General features: G+C 40.7%; 1 protein-coding gene across 2 annotated transcripts in view; it reads left to right on the top strand.

The window, feature by feature from the left end:
* Positions 1–4,226: 4,226 nt before the first annotated feature.
* Positions 4,227–21,682, top strand: part of LOC137095151 (transcription elongation factor SPT5) — a 39,227-nt gene continuing 21,771 nt past the window's right edge. The window contains exons 1-13 of one of the 2 annotated variants that reach the window (XM_067461462.1): positions 4,227–4,385; positions 7,530–7,629; positions 10,098–10,257; positions 10,357–10,422; positions 11,497–11,508; positions 13,174–13,243; positions 14,414–14,482; positions 15,337–15,402; positions 17,234–17,264; positions 17,409–17,477; positions 19,077–19,328; positions 19,633–19,722; positions 21,325–21,395. In XM_067461462.1, coding sequence (XP_067317563.1) covers positions 7,549–7,629; positions 10,098–10,257; positions 10,357–10,422; positions 11,497–11,508; positions 13,174–13,243; positions 14,414–14,482; positions 15,337–15,402; positions 17,234–17,264; positions 17,409–17,477; positions 19,077–19,328; positions 19,633–19,722; positions 21,325–21,395 — 1,037 coding nt within the window. In that variant the 5' untranslated portion in view covers positions 4,227–4,385; positions 7,530–7,548. The remainder of the gene's footprint in view (positions 4,386–7,529; positions 7,630–10,097; positions 10,258–10,356; positions 10,423–11,496; positions 11,509–13,173; positions 13,244–14,413; positions 14,483–15,336; positions 15,403–17,233; positions 17,265–17,408; positions 17,478–19,076; positions 19,329–19,632; positions 19,723–21,324; positions 21,396–21,682) is intronic. The other variant, XM_067461464.1, reaches the window with a different exon arrangement.

Below are 21,682 nucleotides of genomic sequence, written 5' to 3'. Positions count from 1 at the left end.
AGTAAAAGAAGTAAAAGTGAAAGAAGTAAAAGTAAAAGTAAAGTAAAGTAAAGAATAACCTTGATTTGAGTATAAGCTGGGGGAGATTTTTTCAGCCTAAAAAAAGGACCGAAAAACTAGGCTTATTCTTGAGTATATACAGTAATTCTACATTGTGTCGCTAAATAATCAGTCCAGGGTCTTTTACACTTTTCAGAGCTATTTCTGCATGATTACAATTATTTTAAGAAATGCCATTCTTGCTTGTAACTGTCCGTATTTCTCTTTCATGTTTCTCCAGGTGAAAACAGATCCAGCAGGCTGGGGGGAAAGAAAATCTATATGTATATAAATTCTTTAGGCTGCTCATTCTTGATTCCCAGTATCCATCCCATAATGACGACGTGAAAATTACTTTATTTACGTATTGCCTTTGGTGAGAGTGACATTGTAAACAACAGAAAACAAGGAGGGTCTGTGGAGTCTAAAAATCTCGAAATTGCAGGAAACCATCACAACAGTATCAGGATGTGGGAAGAGATGTATGATCTGGAGACACAAAGAGGAAACCCAACATAATATACATATCTGGGTCGAATGACTGGAGCTCATCTACATGTTGAATTTAATGCAGTTTTGCTCTGCTTCCAATGCCATGGAACTCCTGGGAGTTGTAGCTTTACACGGCCTTCAGCCTTCTCTACCTAAACTACAAATCCAAGGATGACGTATCATTGAGCTGTGGCGGTAAAAGTGGCATCAAACTGCGTTAATCCAACAGTGTGGATGTAACCCTGAGCTTTGGACTGCTTCCTGCCTCTCACCTTAACCGACCTCACAAGATTGTTGGAAGAATAAAATGGAAAGGAATTGATCTGTCTCCTGGAGTTCTTTTTTTTGGGGGGGTGGGTGGGGGGAGGCTTATCCTACAACTCCCACGATCCCAAAATATCAGGACAACCACACATTCAGAGACTGATCAATGTTACTGTTTTGGACTGCAATGACCACAGTCCGGATAAAGTCTAACTATACACGGCATTGACCTAGTTTGCATCTTCTTTGTGGTTCTTTCTTTCTTTCCTTCCTCCATTTCCCTTATATACTTTTCTCCTTGTCTTTTCTTCCTTTCTTTCCTTCTTCACTTGCTTTCTCTCGTCGACCCCAGCTTTCTTTCTTTCCTCTTCCCTTCTTTATCTCTCTTCCCTCTCTTCCACCATCCTTTCTTCCCTTCTTTCCTTCCTTCATTTGATAGTTTCCCCATTCCCTTTCTTTCTTTCTTTCTTTCTTTCTTTCTTTCTTTCTTTCCCTTTTTTATTTCCTTTTCCTCCCTCCTACCCTTTTCTTTCCTTCCCCTCATACTTTCTCCCTTTCCTTTCCTTCCTCTTCCCCTATCTCATTCCCTTCCTTCATCCCTTCTTCCATTCTTCCTTCCTTTTGTACTTTCCCCCCTTTCCTTCCTCTTCCCTTCTTTTATCTCCTTTCCCTCTTAATTGATCCCTTCTTTTTCCCCTTTCTCTTCCCCCTTTTCTCATACTTCCCCTTTCCTTTCCTTCCTCTTCCTTTATCTTATTCCCTTCCTTCATCCCTTCAGATTCCATCTGAACATGAGGAAGAACTTCCTGACTGTGAGAGCTGTTCAGCAGTGGAACTCTCTGCCCCGGAGTGTGGTGGAGGCTTCTTTTTTGGAAGCTTTTAAACAGAGGCTGGATGGCCATCTGTCAGGGGTGATTTGAATGCAATATTCCTGCTTCTTGGCAGAATGGGGTTGGACTGGATGGCCCAGGAGGTCTCTTCCAACTCTTTGATTCTATGATTCTTCCTTCATCCCTTCTTCCTTCCAGTTGTACTTTCCCCCCTTTCCTTTGTCGTCCTTCCTCTTCCCTTCTTTTATCTCCTTTCCCTCCTAATTGAAACCTTCTTTTTCCCCTTTTTCTTCCCCCCTTTTTCTCATACTTCTCCTTTCCTTTCTCTGCCTTCCTTTTTACCTTCTTAATCTCCTTACCCTCTCTCCTTCCCTTGTCTTTCCTTCCCCTCATACTTTCCTTTCCTTCCTCTTCCCTTATCTCCTTCCCTTCCTTCATCCTGTCTTTCTTCCATTCTTCCTTCCCCTTGTACTTTCCCCCTTTCTTTTCTCTTCCTCTTTCCTTCTTTTATCTCCTTTCTCTCTCTTCTTTCTTCCCTTTCTCTTTCCCCCTTTTCCTCATACTTCCTCCCTTTCTTTTCTCTTCCTTTTCCCTTCTTTATCTCATTTCCCTCACCCTTCCCTTTTCTTTCCTTCCCTCATACTTCCCTCTTTCCTTCCTCTTCCCTCACCTCCTTCCCTTCCTTTATCCCTTTCTTCCATTCTTCCCTTCCTTCCCCTCAAACTTTCCCCTTTCCTTTCTCTTCATTCTCCTTCTCTTTTTCTCTCTCATTTCCCTCTTAATTGACCCCTTCTTTCTTCCTTTCCTTATCCTCACACTTTCGTTTTTGGACCACAACTCCCAAAATTCCCAAATAACACAGCCACATTCAGGCAGTGATCAAAAGTTCCTTTTTTGGACAATTCCTATGGTCCCTAATTAACAGGACAACCACGTTCAGAGCCTGATTTCGAAAAAATAAATCCCTTTTGGACTACAACTCCCAAAATCCCCAAGTAATAAGACAGCCATATTCATTCACTGATCAAAGTTTCTTTTTTGGACTGCAATGCCCATGGTTCCCAATTAGCAGAGCAACCACAAAAGACACTGATCAAAAAGTTCCTTTTTTTGGACTACAACTCCCAAAATTCCCAAATAACAAGATAGCCACATTCAGAGCTCAATCAAAAAAGTTGTTTTTTTTTTTTGGACTGCAATGAGCAGTGTAGTCACATTCAGAGCCTGATGAAAAGTTCCTTTTTTGGACTACAACTCCCAAAATTCCCAATTAACGAGACAGCCTCATCCAGGCACTGATGAAAAGTTCCTTTTTTGGACTACAACTCCCAAAATCCCCAAGTAATAAGACAGCCATATTCAGAGCTTGATCAAAAAGTTCCTTTTTTGGACTACAACTCCCAATATCCCCAAGTAATAAGACAGGCATATTCAGAGCTTGATCAAAAAGTTCCTTTTTTGGACTACAACTCCCAAAATCCCCAAGTAATAAGACAGCCACATTCAGAGCTTGAGCAAAAAAGTTCTTTTTTTGGGACTGCAATGAGCAGTGTAGTCACATTCAGAGCCTTATGAAAAGTTCCTTTTTTGGACTACAACTCCCAAAATCCCCAATGAGGAAGACAGCCACATCCAGGCACTGATCAAAGTTCCTTTTTTGGACTGCAACGCCCATGGTCCCCAATTAGCAGAGCAACCACATTTAGATATTGATCAAAAAGTTCCTTCTTTTGGACTACAACTCCCAAAATCCCCAAGTAATAAGACAGCCATATTCAGAGCTCGATCAAAAAGTTCCTTTTTTGGACTGCAATTAGCAGTGTAGTCACGTTCAGAGCCTGATGAAAAGTTCCTTTTCTGGACTACAACTCCCAAAATCCCCAACTGCAAAGACAGCCACATCCAGGCACTGATCAAAAGTTCATTTTTTGGACTGTGCAATGTTCACGGTCCTCAATTAGCAGAGCAACCACATTTAGATACTGATCAAAAAATTCCTTCTTTTGCACTACAACTCCCAAAATCCCCAAGTAATAAGACAGCCATATTCAGAGCTCGATCAAAAAGTTCCTTTTTTGGACTACAGCTCCCAAAATCCCCAAGTAATAAGGCAGCCATATTCAGAGCTCGATCAAAAAGTTCCTTTTTTGGACTACAACTCCCAAAATCCCAAAGTAATAAGGCAGCCATATTCAGAGCTTGATCACAAAGTTCCTTTTTTGAACTACAACTCCCAAAATCCCCAATTAACAAGGCAGCCACATCCAGACACTGATCAAAGTTCCTTTTCTGGACTGCAATGCCCATGGTTCCCAATTAGCAGAGCAATCATATTTAGACACTGATCAAAAAGTTCCTCTTTTGGACTACAACTCCCAAAATCCCCACTCAGCACACCACCTCCACCAGTTGAGGATTCTGGGAGTTGTAGTCCTCGAAGAGTCACTCCCAAGAAGCAGAACTTGGGCCTTTCATCACCCCAAGCCGACCAATCCGAGCAGGGCCGCCTCGTCTGACGTCAAGAGTGCCAAATCCCGCTTCCTTCTCGGCTTCCGTAGCGCAGCGTCACGCGACTGGGAGAACTGTCCAATCCTAGCCCCTTCCGGCTCGCACTTCTCGCGAGAGCGGGCGGGATTTGACCCTTCCTGAGGCGAGGAAGGTGGGATTTGTGTCTGTGTGGTGTTTTCGCCGAGTTGAAAGGCCGGGAGCAGGAACAGAGGCGTTGCTTGCAGGCGGAAGAAGGAGGAGGAGGAGAAGGAGGTCGGTTGGTTTCCCCTTCAGGCCTTGTAGGCCTTCAAACCTCGCTGGAACCCCGGGAAGGCTTTGGGGCCTAGCTGGGCTCCGTTGCGGCCTAGCCAGGCCTTCCCTTTTTGGAGGCGATGGCGGGGCTGTGTATTATCAGTTGATTTGGGGCCTTGGGTTCATTTGGAGGCGGGGGTGAAAGTCATGAGGGTTTTCCTTGAGGCTGTGGGACAAAGGACTCTTGTCTGTTGGAGCTAGGTGTGAATGTTTCAACTGACTACCTTGATTGGCATTTGATGGGCTGGCTGTGCCTGGGGCAATCTTTGGTTGAGAGGTGATTAGAAGTCCTTGATGGTTGGGTTGTTGTAGGTTTTTTCGGGCTATATGGCCATGTTCTGGAGGCAGTTTTTCTCCTGACGTTTTTTGCCTGCATCTATGGCAAGCATCCTCAGAGGTAGCGAAGTCTGTTGGGTTTATATATCTATGGAATAACCAGGGTGGGACAAAGAACTCTTGTCTGTTGGAGCTTGGTGTGAATGTTTCAACTGACCACCTTGATTAGCATTTGATGACCTGGCTGTGCCTGGGGCAATCTTTGGTTGAGAGGTGATTAGATGTCCTTGATGGTTGGGTTGTAGGTTTTTTCGGGCTACATGGCCATGTTCTAGAGGCATTCTCTCCTGACGTTTTTTGCCTGCATCTATGGCAAGCATCCTCAGAGGTAGTGAGGTCTGTTGGTACTAGGAAAAAAGGGTTTATATATCTGTGGAATGACCGGGGTGGGACAAAGGACTCTTGTCTGCTGGAGCTAGGTGGGAATGTTTCAACTGACTACCTTGATTAGCATTTGAGCCTTGCTCACACTCCCACCTGCATCGCAAGCGCGATTGGTGGGGACAAGAGAGAGGGCCTTTTCGGTGGTGGCCCCTCGACTCTGGAACTCACTCACTAAGGACATCAGGCATGCCCCAACTTTGACAGTCTTTTTTTTAAAAAAAAAAGATTAGGTATATTTCAATGTATACAAAAGGTAAAGATGAGAAAAGAGGATATATAAAGATGTAAGCTTTAAAACCAGTATAGACAGTGTTTGGGGAAAAATGGGGGAGGGAAGGAGGGGGAAGAACAGGTTAGGGGGTTAGGTGTTAGGGGGGTGGGGTTGGGGTATTTGGGAAAGTTAAGGGGGGGAGTTCGAATGGGGAAGGGATTTTGATTTCCTAGTCTTCTTTCTCCGCGTCTTTTGCTTGAGTTTCTTGAGATTTCTTGAAAAGAGAAAAGTTCCTCCTGTAGTTTCTCCCTTTTGGTCCTGTTTTTCCTATCTTTTCACTTCTTCTCACCTCTCTTCAAAGATTACTTCTTTTCTATAAATTTGTCAAAAGGCTTCCAGTCGGTTCTTTTTAGCGGGCGTCCATATGAATCTTTTAATGCATAGGTCAAAACGTCCATCTCTCTAATTTTGCATACTTTTTCTAACCATTCCTCTCTTGTCGGGACTTTGCTTGATTTCCAATGTCTGGCAAATACTATTCTTGCTGCCGTCGTTAGGTAGGTTAGTAAGATGTCACTGTTTGTATCCAATTCCCATTCTTCCTCGAATATTCCCAGAAGATAGCATTCTGCTTTGTTCTGTATCTTTATATTAAGTATCATCTCACAGGCTTCATTTATCTTCTTCCAAAAGGATTGGGTTACAGAGCAGGTCCACCATTGGTGGAAAAATGTTCCTACTTGCTCTGCGCGCTTCCAGCAATTGTTATTTTTGTTCTTGTACATGAGTCCTAGTTTCTGGGGTGTCATGTACCATCTGTGGAATAACTTGTACCAATTTTCTCTTAGGTCAGTAGAATAAGTATATTTGATCTTCTTGGTCCAGACTTGTTCCCATTCTCTAAGATTGATGGGTCTACTGATGTTCCTTGCCCATTTTATCATGCAGTCCTTGATTGTTTCCATCTCTGTTTTCCAATCTAACAGCTTGCTATATATACATGTTATGTTCTTTTTGTCTTTCTGTAGTATTTTCTCTCAAAATTCATCTTTCTCCGCAAAACCATATGTGTTCCTAGTTGGACATATGGAATATTCATGCCAAGTTTGGTCCAGATCCATCATTGTTTGAGTCCACAGTTCTCTCTGGATATAGATGTACTACAACTCCTAAACTCAAGGTCAATGTCCACCAAACCCTTCTAGTATTTTCTGTTGGCCATGGGAGTCCTGTGTGCCATGTTTGGTTCAATTCCATCATTGGTGGAGTTCAGAATGCTCTTTGACTGTAGGTGAACTATAAATCCCCTCAACTACAAGTCCCAAATGACAAACTCAATTTTTTGAGTGATAATCATTCCTTGGGTTAGTAGGTGTCTTGTGGCCAAATTTGACAGCAATTCATCCAGTGGTTTTTGAGTTCTGTTAATCTTACAAACAAACATTACATTTTTATTTATATAGAAAATATAAATTTGTTTCCTCTCAACCTTCTCTTCTGCAGGCTAAACAGACCCTGTTCTTTGAGATGAGCCTCAAAGGGATTCATGGTCTCCAGACCTTTGACCCTTTTATTCATTCACTTCCCTGTGTGATGCTTATTTGTTGTAATGTTTCATTATTCTTGTTTTTTATGCTTAATATATTTGTTTGACTTCTGGTTGTTTTTGCTTCTACTTAATCTATTTAATGATTTGGAGGACATTGAATCCCAGGGTTCCATAATGTTTTCCCACCTATTTTTTCTGTTCACTGGGAAGCAGTTTGTATTTGTGCCCGCCCTGATGCTCAATAATTATTCAAGTCTAAGAAGTAACATGATAGCACTTTTAATGTGTGTGGGCATGCTTTCAAGTTGTCTTATAGGTTTCTAGCCATCTTGTAAATTTAATATGTCTAATATGTCTAATTTTCTTAGACTCAGATGTGGTTGTGCCAGTTCCTTCCTCTGAAATAGAACCAACAGCACCTGGTATCTGTTAATGCTTTCCCATCCAAGTACTAACCAAGGCTGATGCTGCTTAGTTTGCAAGCTCACATGACACCTGGTTCATTGAGGTCAACATAAGTACAGAGAGGGTGAAGTCCTGTACCATTATTCCAAATTTATACTGAGCTGTTTAAATAATATTTGTCTTTTTTATTTTAAAAAGACTTTATTTCCCTCTCAAACAGATAGAGGAATATTGCCAAAATGTCTGACAGTGAGGACAGCAACTTCTCTGAAGATGAGAGCGAACATAGCAGTGAACCCGAAGAGGTAGAGGAGAATGAGGTGAGGCTTATTGTTATTAATTTTTATATTATTTGTATGCTCTTTTTTCTCTTAACAGAGACTCAAAGTGGTGAATAGTGCTAAAAGCAATTACTGTATATACTCGAATATAAGCCGACCCGAATATAAGCCGAGACACCTAATTTTACCAAGAAAATACTGGGAAAACATATTGACTCGAGTATGAGCCGAGGGTGGGAAATGCAGCAGCTACTGGTCACTTTCAAAATAAACATAGATACCAATACAATTACATTAATTGAGGCATCAGCAGATTAAATGTTTTTGAATATTTACATAGAATTGTAATATAAGATAAGACTGTCCAACTCTGATTAAACCTTTATTCTCACCTTCTTCAATGTAAATGTGCTTACATGTCCTCTAATAACAATAATAGAGTAAAATAATAAACGTAATAATAACAATACAGTAAAATAATAAATGCAACAATAACAATAATAGAGTAAAATAATAAATGTAATAATAACAATAAAATAATAAGTACAATAATAACAATAATAGAGTAAAACAAATGTAATAATGTAATAATAACAACAACAATAAAGTAATAAAAGTAATAAAATAATAAATGTAATAATAATAAAGTAAAATGATAAATATAGTAATAATGAATAGAGTAAAATAATAAATATAATAATAGTAATGATAATAATAATAACAGAATAAAATAATAAATAACCTTGACTCGAGTATAAGCCGAGGGGGACTTTTTCAGCCTAAAAAAGGGCTGAAAAACTAGGCTTATACTCGAGTATATACAGTAAATATAAAACCTAAACATAAAGTGTGGATGTATAGAAAGCAAAATAACTTGCCAATCTACAACTCCCAAGATGCCGTATCATTGAGCCCAAGCAGTTACAGTGGTGTCAAATTGCATTAATGCTGTATTGTAGATGCGGCCAAAGGCTCACAACAATAGTGATTTAAACCAAACACTATCTAACAATTAATTGATAAAATCATTAAAAACAGTGGATTATTTGTAAGTTATTCATAAACATTCTCCTTTATTTTTTAAAAAAGACTATCAAATAAAGAAAATTAAGTTGCTGTATATACTCAAGTATAAGCCAAGCCAAATATAAGCTGAGGCGCCTAATTTTATCACAAAAAGCTGTGAAAACGTATTGACTCGAGTATAAGCCAAGGGTTGGAAATTCAGCTGCTACTGGTAAATTTCAAAATAAAAACAGATAGCAATAAAATTAGAATAATTGAGGCATTAGTAGGTTCAATGTTTTTGAAAATTTTCATAAAACTGTAATTTAAGAGAAGACTGCCCAACTCTGATTAAACCATTATTCTAACCTTCTTCAATGTAAATGTGTTTACGTATTTTTCAAATAATAATAAAGAGAGTAAAATAATAAATGTAATAATAATAATAGAGTAAAATAATGGAAATGTAATAATAACAGTAATAATAGAGTAAAATAATAAATGCAATATTTATTTATTTATTTGCCATATTTCTTCCCCGCCTTTCTCTATCCCAGCAGAGGGACTCAAGGCAGCTTACAATGGCATATACATAGTGCCTCAAAACAACACATTCACCTAAAAATAGTTTAAAATTTCAACATATTAGACATGATTAAAATGCAGTCAAATTAAAAACACGCCATCAAGGTCTAAGGCTATTCCAAGGTCAGATTGCACATAATTCTATATTCGGAATACTGTATTGCCCTAATTTTTGCAAGCCTGCTCCCAGATCCAGACTGTCATCCTGAAGGCTAGTAGGGAGGGAGCTGATCTGATGTCTCTAGAGAAGGACTTCTACAACCTAGGGGCCACCACTGAGAAGGCCCTGTCTCTCGTCCCTGCCATTTATTATTATGACAATAATAATAAACTAAATTAATACATGTATAATACTAGTTATAATAATAATAGAGTAAAATGTAAATGTAATAACAACAATAATAGAGTAAAATAATACATTTATTTATTCTATTTGTAACCTGCCTTTCTCTACCCTGAAGGGGACTCAAGGCATCTTTACATATAGCAAGTATTCTATGCCTTTGAACAACAAACATTATTAAAATATACTTAAGTTAAAAAATGAAAATTAAATGCATATTAAAACATAGAGAACATTGCATTGACTATTAAAATTAATGTAAACATAATAATAGAGTAAAATAATAAATGTAATAAAAGCAATAATAATAATAACAGAAAAATAATAAATAACTTTGACTCGAGTATAAGCCAAGAGGGGCATTTTCAGCCTAAAAAAAGAGCTTAAAACTTGGCTTATGCTTGTGTATATATGGTAATCTTCTGCAAATGAAAATTGACTGAGCTGTGTGACAATGAAGCCCACCTCCCCAAAGAATTTTTAAAAATTCCATGTTCATTTTGTGAAAACAAACCGGAGATGCAGAGAGTGAGGTTTTTCGAAAGGCAGACAGTGTCTTTTAATAAACATGCAGGCAGAAGAAGAGCGCGCCAGTGCCGTCGGCAGCGAAAAGGAAGAAGTAGAGGAAGAGGAGGAGGAGGAGGAGGAAGAAGAATATGATGAAGAGGAGGAAGAAGATGATGACCGGCCTGCAAAGAAGCCGAGACATGGAGGCTTTATTTTGGATGAAGCTGGTAAAAAGCCCCACTTTCACCCAGCCATCCATTTTTCTCTGTCTCGTTGGGACTGGACGTTGCTTACCATGTAGGGGATTCCCTTTCTCTTTTCTCCAGATGTGGATGATGAGTATGAAGATGAAGATCAGTGGGAAGATGGCGCTGAGGACATTCTGGAGAAAGGTAAGGCAAGCTCTTCTTGTCCAACACTCTGGATGTAACGGGACGCAGGACCAGGCAAGCATTAAAGTCCCACAGAATTCTTCAGCAAAGATCCTCCTATTGATGAGGCAGACATTTTCTGGTTGGTTTTGAGTCCTCAACACTTGTTTTCTCCATCAAAGTTAGAGATAGCATCTCCTTTGAAGAACTTTCTATTGTCCGGATAGTTCTTACATTCCAGGTTGAAAATCAGGAATTCAGTTGTCTCTTGAAGTCTATAAACTTAGGGTTGCTCTGAGTTTTCTGGGCTGCATGGCCATGTTCAAGAAGCATTCTCTCCTGACTTTTTGCCCACATCTATGGCAGGTATCCTTAGAGGTTGAGCGGTCTGTTGGAAACTAGGCAAGTGAGGTTTATATATCTGTGGAATTTATTTATTTCGTATCAAAAGCATTGCATAAATTAGCATACAACTGATAAAAATAGAAGGTGTGCAGGCGGCTAAATAACTTTTGACCAAAAACGGGCGACAGCAATGGCATTGTCTGTAGCCACCAACAATTCCTCCTCTGTACATGAGGCAGGGCACAATGGACAAGCATACAGATGCAGGGTTGTATGTTCTGCTCCACAGTCACATGGCCAGAAAGTCTGGAAAATTCACAGCAACCTATGGAAACCTTCAATAACTGTATAAATGTAGTTTTTTAAAAAATGAAAGAAATTAGAGAAATTTCAGGTTAAACTTTTCAATCACATTTTTTTCTAATAAGAAGTGTGGATTGGGACAATTTTCTGAAATCATGGATGGATAAGGACGCTATTGGAGCAGTGAGAGAGGAAAAGAAAGGGAGGGAACAGCTTATGACCAGCTGGCCCACCTGTTGCTAGGACAGTCCTCCCTCCCTCCTGGCCTGGTGGCTTCTCCTTTTTGAGTTTTTGTGCATTTCATTCGCTTTTGCTTGGTTTGTGCCACATCTTAATTTTGTTCCTTCCGCTTTTCTGTTCCCCATTCACCCCCACCCTGTGGTTGGTTTTGATGGTATTATTTGGCTCATACTGTCCGCCCTCCCACCACCACTTCTTCATGAGCAGAAGAGATCGAAGGTAAGACAGGTTTTGGTTTTTCTCCTCTCCATTCCAGCTCCTTTCCTCTTCACCGGCTTCACTTTTTCTCTGCTTTCTTTCACCTGAGGGGGTGGGTTGTCTCTTTGGATAGGGGTCTGGCAGGGAATGAAAGGTGGTGCGGTACTCAACAACTCTGCTTGGTTGCCTCAGGTATTTGGAAAATGATCTGTGAAGGTTGTTGCTATTAGCAGCACTCTTAGATTTCGTTGAGTTAGTGATCTGTCAAGCCAGTGCCCTTCTGATGAGTCGGGGGTGTCAGACTCATTTCCATCAAGGACCACATCCACCTTATGGTTGCTTTCAAAGGTGCATTGAATCCATGGACAGAGAATAATAATAATAATAATAATAATAATAATAATAATAATAATAATATTTTGTACCCCGCCACCATCTCCCCAATGGGGACTCGGTGCGGCTTACATGAGGCCAAGCCCAAACACAAATTACATCAGCATAAAACCGAAAACGCAACCCAAAAACGCAGACAGCAAACAATAACTTCATAAATACATAAAACATGTGAAAATATAACAGTATGAAATTACAATAAACACAATCACAGGGACAGTGGGCGGGTTACATATAAAATTTAAAAGAAAAAAACCTTTAAATTAATTAAAACTCGAGCGAGATAAAAAAGAAGCCTTTTTTTTGCGGAGGAGGGCGCCTTATAGCGGAGGTTGTGGAATCAATTTTTCCTACAAGGGGGACACAAGGACAACTATAATTTTCTTACATCGTGGTTGGTTTTCTTTGGTTTTTACCAAGTTTTTTGGAAAATGGCACTCATAACCTTTTTGAAAAGGAGAAAAAACTATGTCATATCCTTTTGGCAAATGTGAATCTCCATGAACATCTGGAAACCACCTTTTGAAAACCACTAATCAAAGAAAGGCATGACCTTGTTGGAAGTCAACCCAGTTCTCAGTATCAATGCCAGAGCTTTTAAGGTTGGCTTTGAGCCCATCTTTCAATCTCTTTTCCTGCCCAAAAACATTCCGTTTTCTGTCCTTGAGTTTGAAGTAGAGCAACTGCTTTGAGAGACGGTGGTCGGGCATCCAGACAACATGGCTGGTCCAGCGAAGTTGATGGTGGAGGACCATTGCTTCAGTGCTGATGGTCTTTCCGTCTTCCAATATGCGACAGTTGTCCACTTTTCTTTCCAAGAGATTTGCAAAATTTTCCAGAGGCAGTGCTGATGGAATCGTTCCAGGAGTTGCATGTGATGTCAGTAGACAGTCCACTTATCGCAGGCATATAGCAGGGTTGGGAGGTCAATAGTTTTATAAACAAGCACTTTGGTATCCCTTTGAATGTCCCGGTTCTCAAACACTCTCTGCTTCATTCAGAAAAATGCTGCACTCGCAGAACTCAGGCGGTGTTCGAGCACTTGCTGAAGCACAGCAAGGGAAACAAGTCTCTCTTTTCCTCCTCTCTCTCTCGTTTCCTACTTTTCTCTGGTCTTTACTGCCAAATGAAATAGAATCAATCAGAGAGTGAGTGGGTGTCCCAGGTTGCAAATGCTTTAGGTCCAGAAGCTGTTTGTAGTTCTGAACCTTCTTGCTCCGCTCATTGACCCACCTTACCCGCCAGCTCTGCCCCTGTCTCCCCCGTGTTGCCAACCTCTGTCTCTTCTCCTAGCCTCCAATATTGACAATGTGGTTCTGGACGAGGATCGCTCCGGAGCACGGAGACTACAGAACCTGTGGAGGTAAGGAGTTTAAACTATTCGACATTGCGTTCTGGTAGTGCAATGTCACTGAATCCAAGCTCTCTTTTTTTTTTGGAGTCAGATTTATTTTTATTGGGAATGTCAAATAAACAAAATAATTAAATGAAAAAGTATTGTATTACATCATAATATTGTATATGGAGCCCCCGGTGGCGCAATGGGTTAAACCCTTGTGCCGGCAGGACTGAAGACTGACAGGTCACAGGTTCGAATCTAGGGAGAGCGCGAATGAGCTCCCTCTATCAGCTCCAGCTCCTCATGCAGGGACATGAGAGAAGCCTCCCACAAGGATGATAAAACATCAAAACATCTGGGCGTCCCCTGCAGACGACCAATTCTCTCACACCGGAAGCGACTTGCAGTTTCTCAGTTTTTGTCCTGACATGACAAAAAAAAAATTGTATGCACAGTTTTGGAAGATAGATAAATGGATGGTTATAGTCTTCAAAATTGATTTAAAAAAATTGTATGCACAGTTTTGGAAGATAGATAAATGGATGGTTATAGTCTTCAAAATTGCAGAAATTGACAGAAATTGCAGAAATTGACAAAGAAAAAGCAAAAAAAAACTTGTATCAAGGACTGAGAGCTATTTCTAAACTTTGTAAAAAAAAAAGAGAAAAGGAAAAGGTTTTTTTTTTATTATCAATGGCTGCATAATTGAACTAGTTGAAATCTGTGTAGGGAATTTATCAGGCCAGAAGGAAGAATAGAAAAAAATATAATAGGAAGGAAGAATGGAATTCTATATGAATATTGTATGCATGTTAGGAAATATTGTATTAGTTCATTCATACATGCATGTATATGAAAAATAATCAGTCCTGTCAAGAGCCTATTTTTTGTGTGAATGACATTTTTTGCAATGGAAATTAAAGATGGGTCAGTTTGCAGGTTCTTGGATGCTGAGCATCAGGTGTTCCCCCAAAAGACCATACTGGGGAACCAAGTTTCCTAAGCCATTTTGTAGCTCCTCGTGATGCTTGCAATTAATATTTACACAGCATATCAAATATTGAAAACTCTTCAATTCTTAGAATGCTGTGGGAGAATGGCCAATATTATATCTAAATATTCTGACCTAGCAAATACCATTTACGATCTTACTGCTGCTGTTTCCTTCATCTCGTTACCTTCCAATTTCCACAGGGACCAGCGTGAAGAGGAACTGGGCGAGTATTACATGAAGAAGTACGCCAAATCCTCAGTGGGCGAAACGTGAGTTTGCAGAGTCTTTTTTGTCATTTATTTCTTAAATGTCCTGACAGTCAGCTTTCCATGCCTTGTTCTCCATCACAGACTGCTTAGACCAGCGGTTCTCAACCTGGGGTTTGCGACCCCCAGGGGGGTCGTTGGGCCATTTTCAGGGGGTCGCGAAGCTGCCTTGCTTAACCCTGACCCTGCCAAAATGGCTGCCGACCCTTGCCACACCCCGCGCCTTTCCGAGTTCAGAAGGGCACGGGGGGGGGGGGGGGAGGCGGAGGGCTGCGCTCACGGTCTTACCATGAGCGTAGTCTTTCTGCCCGCCCCCCGTTCCTTTCCGAGTTCTGTGTGCCAAGTTTGGTCCAATTCCATCCTTGGTGGAGTTCAAAATGCTCTTTGATTGTAGGTGAACTATAAATCCCAGCAACTACAACTCCCAAATTACATAATCAATTCTCCCTCCAACCCCACCAGTGTTCAAATTTGGGCATATTGGGTAAGGTAAGGTAAAAGCTTCCCCCTGACATTAAGTCCAGTCATGTTCCAACTCTGGGAGTTGGTTCTCAGTTTCTAGGCCAAAGAGCCGGTGTTGTCCTTAGACACCTCCAAGGTCATGTGGGTGACATGACGGCATGGAGTGCTGTTGTTGGGTATTTGTGCCAAATTTGGTCCAGTGAATGAAAATACATCCTGCATTTCAGATATTTACATTACGATTCATAACAGTAACACAATTACAATTAGGAAGTAGCAATAATAATTATTTTATGGTTGGGGGTCACCACAATGTGAGGCGCTGTATTAAGGGGTTGCGGCATTAGGAAGGTTGAGAACCACTGGCTTAGACCATTTTCTTTGTGTTTCTGCAGTGTTTACGGTGGCTCCGACGAACTCTCTGATGACATCACACAACAGCAGTTGCTGCCTGGAGTGAAGTAAGAGCCTTGCATTTTCAGGGGTTTGTTTCTGCCAGAAGATAAATGTTTGTGGAGATATAGGGCAGGGGTCCTCAAACTAAGGCCTGGGGCCAGATACGGCCCTTCAAGGTCATTTACCTGGCCCTTGCTCAGGGTCAACCTAAGTCTGAAACGACTTGAAAGCACACAACAACAACAATCTAATTTCATCAGCCAAAAGCAGGCCCACATTTCCCACTGAAATACTAATAAGTTTATATTTGTTAAAACTGTTCTTCATTTTAGTTATTGTATTGTTTTAAAGTTTTTTTTGCACTACAAATAAGATATGTGCAGTGTGCATTGGAATTCATTCATGTTTGTTTTTTTCCAAATTGTAATCCAGTCCTCAAACAGTTTAAGGAACTGTAACCTGGCCCTCTGTTTAAAAAGTTTGAGGACCCCTGATATAGGGGTGTTACATGCAGCTAAGTATTTTCACCTTTCAAAGGTGTGGCTGAGGCATGTCAGGGGACAGCCAAAATGGTGTGGCCAGGCAACAAGAGGCAAGAGTTATTAATAATGAAGAACACAAAGAAAAGTACCCTTTTAAGCAGGGATACCCTGGGAGTGATGTACTGAATTTAGTATTCTCCCTCTCGCTAAGTTAACTGAATGCAGGCTACATCTACCGTATATACTCGAGTATAAGCCGACCCAAATATTAGCCAAGGCACCCAATTTTACCACAGAAAACTGGGAAACTGTATTGACTCGAGTATAAGCCGAGGCTGGGAAATGCAGCAGCTGCTGATACATTTCAAAATAAAATAGATGCCTATAAAATTACATCAATTGAGGCAGCAGTAGGTTAAATGTTTTTGAATATTTACATAAAACTGTAATTTAAGATAAGACCGTCCAACTCTGCTTAAATCATTATTCTCTCCAATAATAATAAAAAGAGTAAAATAATAAATGTAACACAAATAATAATAATAGAGTAAAATAATGGAAATGTAATAATAACAGTAATAATAGAGAAAAATAATAAATGTGATAGTAATAATAATAAATAGAGTAACATAATAAATGTAATAATAATAATAAATAGAGAAAAATAAATGTAACAAAATAATAATAGAGTGAAATGTACATGTAATAATAATAATAATAATAGGGTGAAATAATAAATGTAATAAAAATAATAATAACCTTTATTTATTTATTTATTTACTTTGCTTGTATATCGCAGTTTCTCAGCCCGTAGGCGACTCAACGCGGTTCACAACAAGAGCAAAAAGTCAATCATAACAACATACAATTTAAAACCTTGACTCGAGTATTTCTTTTTATTTAAAACATTTATACCGCATCCTTCTCCACCTCCGTAGAGGGACTCAGAATGGCTTCCAAACATTGATACCAAACATAAAATAAAACACGTAGTAAATACATCCACAAAATTAAAGTAATTCTAAATATACATTAAGAATCTGCTCACCAGATTAAAATCACCAGAATTAAAATCGTCATCCAAAGCAGTCCAAGTCTGGCCCAATAAATCTTGTCTTTCCCAGTAAACTAACTATTCTGTGAACACCTGATCCCATAACCAGGATTTAAGCTTCTTCCGGAAGGTCAGGAGGGAGGGGACAGATCTAACCTCATTGGGGAGGGAGTTCCACAGCCGAGGGGCCACCATGGAGAAGACCCTGTCTCTTACCCTGTGACTGCAATGGCGGTGGGACTGGGAGCAGGACCTCCCTGGGTGATCTTAGCTGAGAATGAAAGGAAAATGAGTGGAACAGTCAACACCTGTTTGGACATTGCACACTATTCCTATAACGTCTCGTCTTTCTCCTCACAGGGATCCCAATCTGTGGACTGTGAAATGTAAGGTAAGGCCCACTTTAACTTCACAGAGCCTGAATTTCTGTTAGGCATTACATTTACAAGACTGCTTCAGCCTAATAGTTTTCTGTTGTGTGTCACCTTTCATTCCAATGTTGCTTTTGTGTGTTTTCTCCTCTTCCTGCCTCCAGATTGGAGAAGAGCGGGCCACAGCCATTGCCCTGATGAGGAAGTTCATCGCCTACCAGTTCACCGACACAGTAAGTGCGGGAGAAGGATCAAGTCCTCGGTGTATCTGTGAGGTTGAGGTTGGGTGAGATGCAAGAGTCCCAGATTGTTGTGTTGTATCTATAGCCTCCTAGGTTCTACAAGTCCTTGTTTGGCTTACTGGCACCAAACCCTTCCCATTCTGTGAATCCTTTGGCACACACAACTGTCTTAGAAGAGAAACAAAGGATTGGCCCCAGTTTGCTATTTGCCTTCAAGTTAACTCTAAGTTGTGGTGACCCTGTCCTTGGGTATTATTGGCCAAGATATCATCAGAAGAGGCATAATCTATATAAATAAAAATGTAATGTTAGTTTGTGGGATTAAGAGAACTCAAAAACCACTGGGGGAATTGGCACCAAATTTGGACACAGGGACACCTAACAACCCAATGTATGTCCTTCACTAAAAAAAATAATGATTTTGTCATTTGGGAGTTGTAGTTGCTGGGATTTATAGTTCAAACATTACATTTTTATTTATATAGATTGTTTATGTGATTTTTATTAATTGTATTGTGTTGATTGTTTTTGTTATTGCTTTTGTTATTGATGTACTATGGGCTCGGCCTCATGTAAGCCGCACCGACTCCCTTGGGGAGATGGTAGCGAGGTATAAATAAAGTTTTATTATTATTATTATTATTATTATTATTATTATTATTTCATGTTCATATGTTTTGACTCTGTTATACTCCGCCTCGAGTTTTTAGGAGATGGGTAACAATTATTATTTTTATTCTTTTTAAATTGTTGTTTTATTGTATTGTCGAAGGCTTTCATGGCTGGAATCACTAGGTTCTTGTGGGTTTTTTCGGGCTATAGAGCCATGTTCTAGAGGCATTTCTCCTGACGTTTCGCCTGCATCTATGGCAAGCATCCTCAGAGGTTGAGAAGGTCTGTTGGAAGTAGGAAAAATGGGTTTATATATCTGTGGAATGGTTGGGGTGGGGCAAGGAGCTCTTCCCTGCTGCAGTTAGGTGTGAATGTTTAGCTGATCACCTTCATTAGCATTTGAAGGCCTGCCTGAGTCTGGGAAAATCTGTTGCTGGGAGGTGTCAATCTGTGCCTGGTTTTTTCCTCTCTGTTGTTTAGCTGTTATAATTTTAGAGTTTTTTAAATACTGGTAGCCAGATTTTGTTCATTTTCATGGTCTCTTCCTTTCTGTTGAAATTGTCCACATGCTTGTGGATTTCAATGGCTTCCCTGTGTAGTCTGACATGGGGGTTGTTGTTGTTTTATTGTTTTTTCCCACTCCCACCCTCCCCTCCCTGTACATGCAATTTATACAGCAAACTACAAAAGTTACATTTGAAATATCAATCTCAGTCTTAATTTTTCTACTCCACATCTTAGCACGTTCTCTAAAGAATTCCTAACTGGTTCCCACATTTTTATTCTTATTATTTACATCACACTTACTCGTATCCTTGCACAGCCCTGGAAATGGCTCCTCCACAGATACAGAGAGCCAAATGTATAAATTATATTTTGGCATTTCTGAGTTTCGTAGTGCCTTACTTTGGGAGTAATGAGTATGCTATTAATAGTGACCAGCCAATCTATTTAATAAGCAAGTCTCCTTGCCTGCAGCCTTTGCAGATCAAGTCGGTGGTGGCTCCAGAACATGTGAAGGGCTACATCTACGTGGAGGCCTACAAGCAGACGCACGTCAAGCAGGCTATCGAAGGGGTGGGCAACCTCCGTATGGGCTACTGGAACCAGCAGATGGTGCCGATCAAGGAGATGACGGATGTCCTGAAAGTGGTGAAGGAGGTGACCAACCTGAAGCCCAAATCCTGGGTCCGGCTCAAGAGGGGCATCTACAAGGATGACATCGCTCAGGTGCGTTGAAGCATTTGCTTTCGGGATTGCGGAGCACCCAAGCCTTGCTGTGGAATTTAGGAAGTGGTTTGAACTGCTGAGTTACCAAGGAAGCTTTCTAATCATCAACAGAATTGGAAGGCTATGCTGAATTGGATAGAGGTAGAAATATGTGAACCTTCTCTGTTGTCTGTCTGCAGGGGGTGGATTTTGGCATTTGCAGTCCATAAAATAAGCTTTCCAAACTTCGAAACTGATTGAGGTACATCTTGCTGTAATCCTGACACTCCCCTGATACTCTTTGTTTCCCTCTCCTTTCCCTTAGGTGGATTATGTGGAGCCGAGTCAGAACCAGATCTCGCTGAAGATGATTCCACGCATCGATTTTGACCGCATCAAAGCCCGCATGAGCCTGGTTAGTGGGCAAGCTTGACTTAAAGACAGTGTTTCTTTTGTATTGGTTTTGTTGAGCCTTTATTTTACCTCTGTGGCTTTTCTGGTTGGTTGCCTCAAACTGGACAGTTTCAGAAAGGAAAAGCTGCTTCAACTGACTCTTCGGTTTGTTTAGGTTTTATGGCAGCTGTTTGCACAGTGCAGTGTTCAGCTGACTCTGTTTTGTAGTATTTTAGAAATTGGTGGATTCCCTAAAACCTTTCTTAAATAATCTGTCCCTGGCAAGGTGCGATATTTCTGGAAGCCATAGAATCAAAATGAAGTTCAACAGTGACAAATGCAAGATACTCCACTTTGGCAGAAAAAACAAAATGCAAAGATACAGAATGGGGGATGATACCTGGCTCGATAGCAGGACGTGTGAAAAAGATCTTGGAGTCCTCATGGACAACAAGTTAAACATGAGCCAGGAATGTGATGTGGTGGCAAAAAAAGCCAATGGGATTTTTGCCTGCATCAAGAGGAGCATAGTGTCTAGGTCTAGGGAAGTCATGCTCCCCACGCTCTATTCTGCTTTGGTTAGACCACACCTGGAATATTGTGTCCACTTCTGGGCACCACAATTCAAGAGAGATATTGACAAGTTGGAATGTGTCCAGAGGAGGGCAACTAAAATGATCAAGGGTCTGGAGAACAAGCCCCATGAGGAGCGGCTTAAGGAGTTGGGCATGTTTAGCCTGAAGAAGAGAAGGCTGAGAGGAGATATGATAGCCATGTATAAATATGTGAGAGGAAGCCACAGGGAGGAGGGAGCAAGCTTGTTTTCCGCTTCCCTGGAGACTAGGACGTGGAACAATGGCTTCAAACTACAAGAGAGGAGATTCCATCTGAACATGAGGAAGAACTTCCTGACTGTGAGAGCCGTTCAGCAGTGGAACTCTCTGCCCCGGAGTGTGGTGGAGGCTCCCTCTTTGGGAGCTTTTAAACAGAGGCTGGATGGCCATCTGTCAGGGGTGACTTGAATGCAATATTTTTGCAATATTTTGTTAGTTTTGGCCAATCATCTCTCCAATCTGTCAAGATCGTTTTGAATCCTGCTCCTGTCCTCTGGAGTATTAGCTATCCCTCCCAATTTGGTGTCATCTGCAAACTTGATGATCCTGCCTTCTAAATAAATAAATACTCTCTATGCTGACTAGGTGGTAAACACTAAGCTATAGTATGTACTGCTATAAAAATCTATAAGGTATGTACAAGGCTATGAGGTGTGTACGGGCTTTAGGATGCCTGTTTTAGATTGCCAAGCCAAACCCCAGACTATTTCTGGCCCTTTCTCTCAAAGCTCTGCCCCAGAAAGAGTGGAGGGAAAACCTTTCCAACAAGCTCTTGAGGCAGCAGGGCTAAACCATCAGAGCCAGGCCTCAGGGGGGATTTTAAACTCCACCCCTACAACTCGGCACAGTCCAGCCAAAGAGAGGCCAAAATAAGGAAATGACCAGAGGAGGGACAAGATCTTAGGCCAAGACATCACACCTCCAAATAAGGATCCTCCGCTATGATGAAGATGCAGCAGGGCTCCTGGCTCTTTTGCCCACTTTGCCTCATCTCCTCTTTTCCATTGCAGAAAGACTGGTTCGCCAAACGGAAGAAGTTCAAACGTCCCCCTCAGAGGCTCTTTGATGCTGAAAAGATCCGGTGAGAGTCCAAGAGTGAGATTGAAACGATAGATTGTGTTTTGCTATATTACAAGGATTTTCATTCCTTATTTATACGTTTATATTGGGAGACATTTTGGGCAAATCTGCAAACTTTTTTATACCACCCTTCTTCCCTTGAATTTTTCTCCATGTTGAAAGCTGCAGTTTTATATGTTGCACTGGGAGCAAGTTGTCCAAATCCCATTACAGTTTGCCTTGATCTTAGTAAAATATTACTTGGTGTTGAATTAGAAGCTGAACAGCCACTTTATATGTATATCCCCG

The sequence above is a fragment of the Anolis sagrei genome, chromosome Y, assembly GCF_037176765.1.
Source record: "Anolis sagrei isolate rAnoSag1 chromosome Y, rAnoSag1.mat, whole genome shotgun sequence".
Taxonomy (NCBI): domain Eukaryota; kingdom Metazoa; phylum Chordata; class Lepidosauria; order Squamata; family Dactyloidae; genus Anolis; species Anolis sagrei.
The sequence above is the reverse complement of the archived record's forward strand: the minus strand, read 5'-3'. Positions and strand labels throughout refer to the sequence as shown.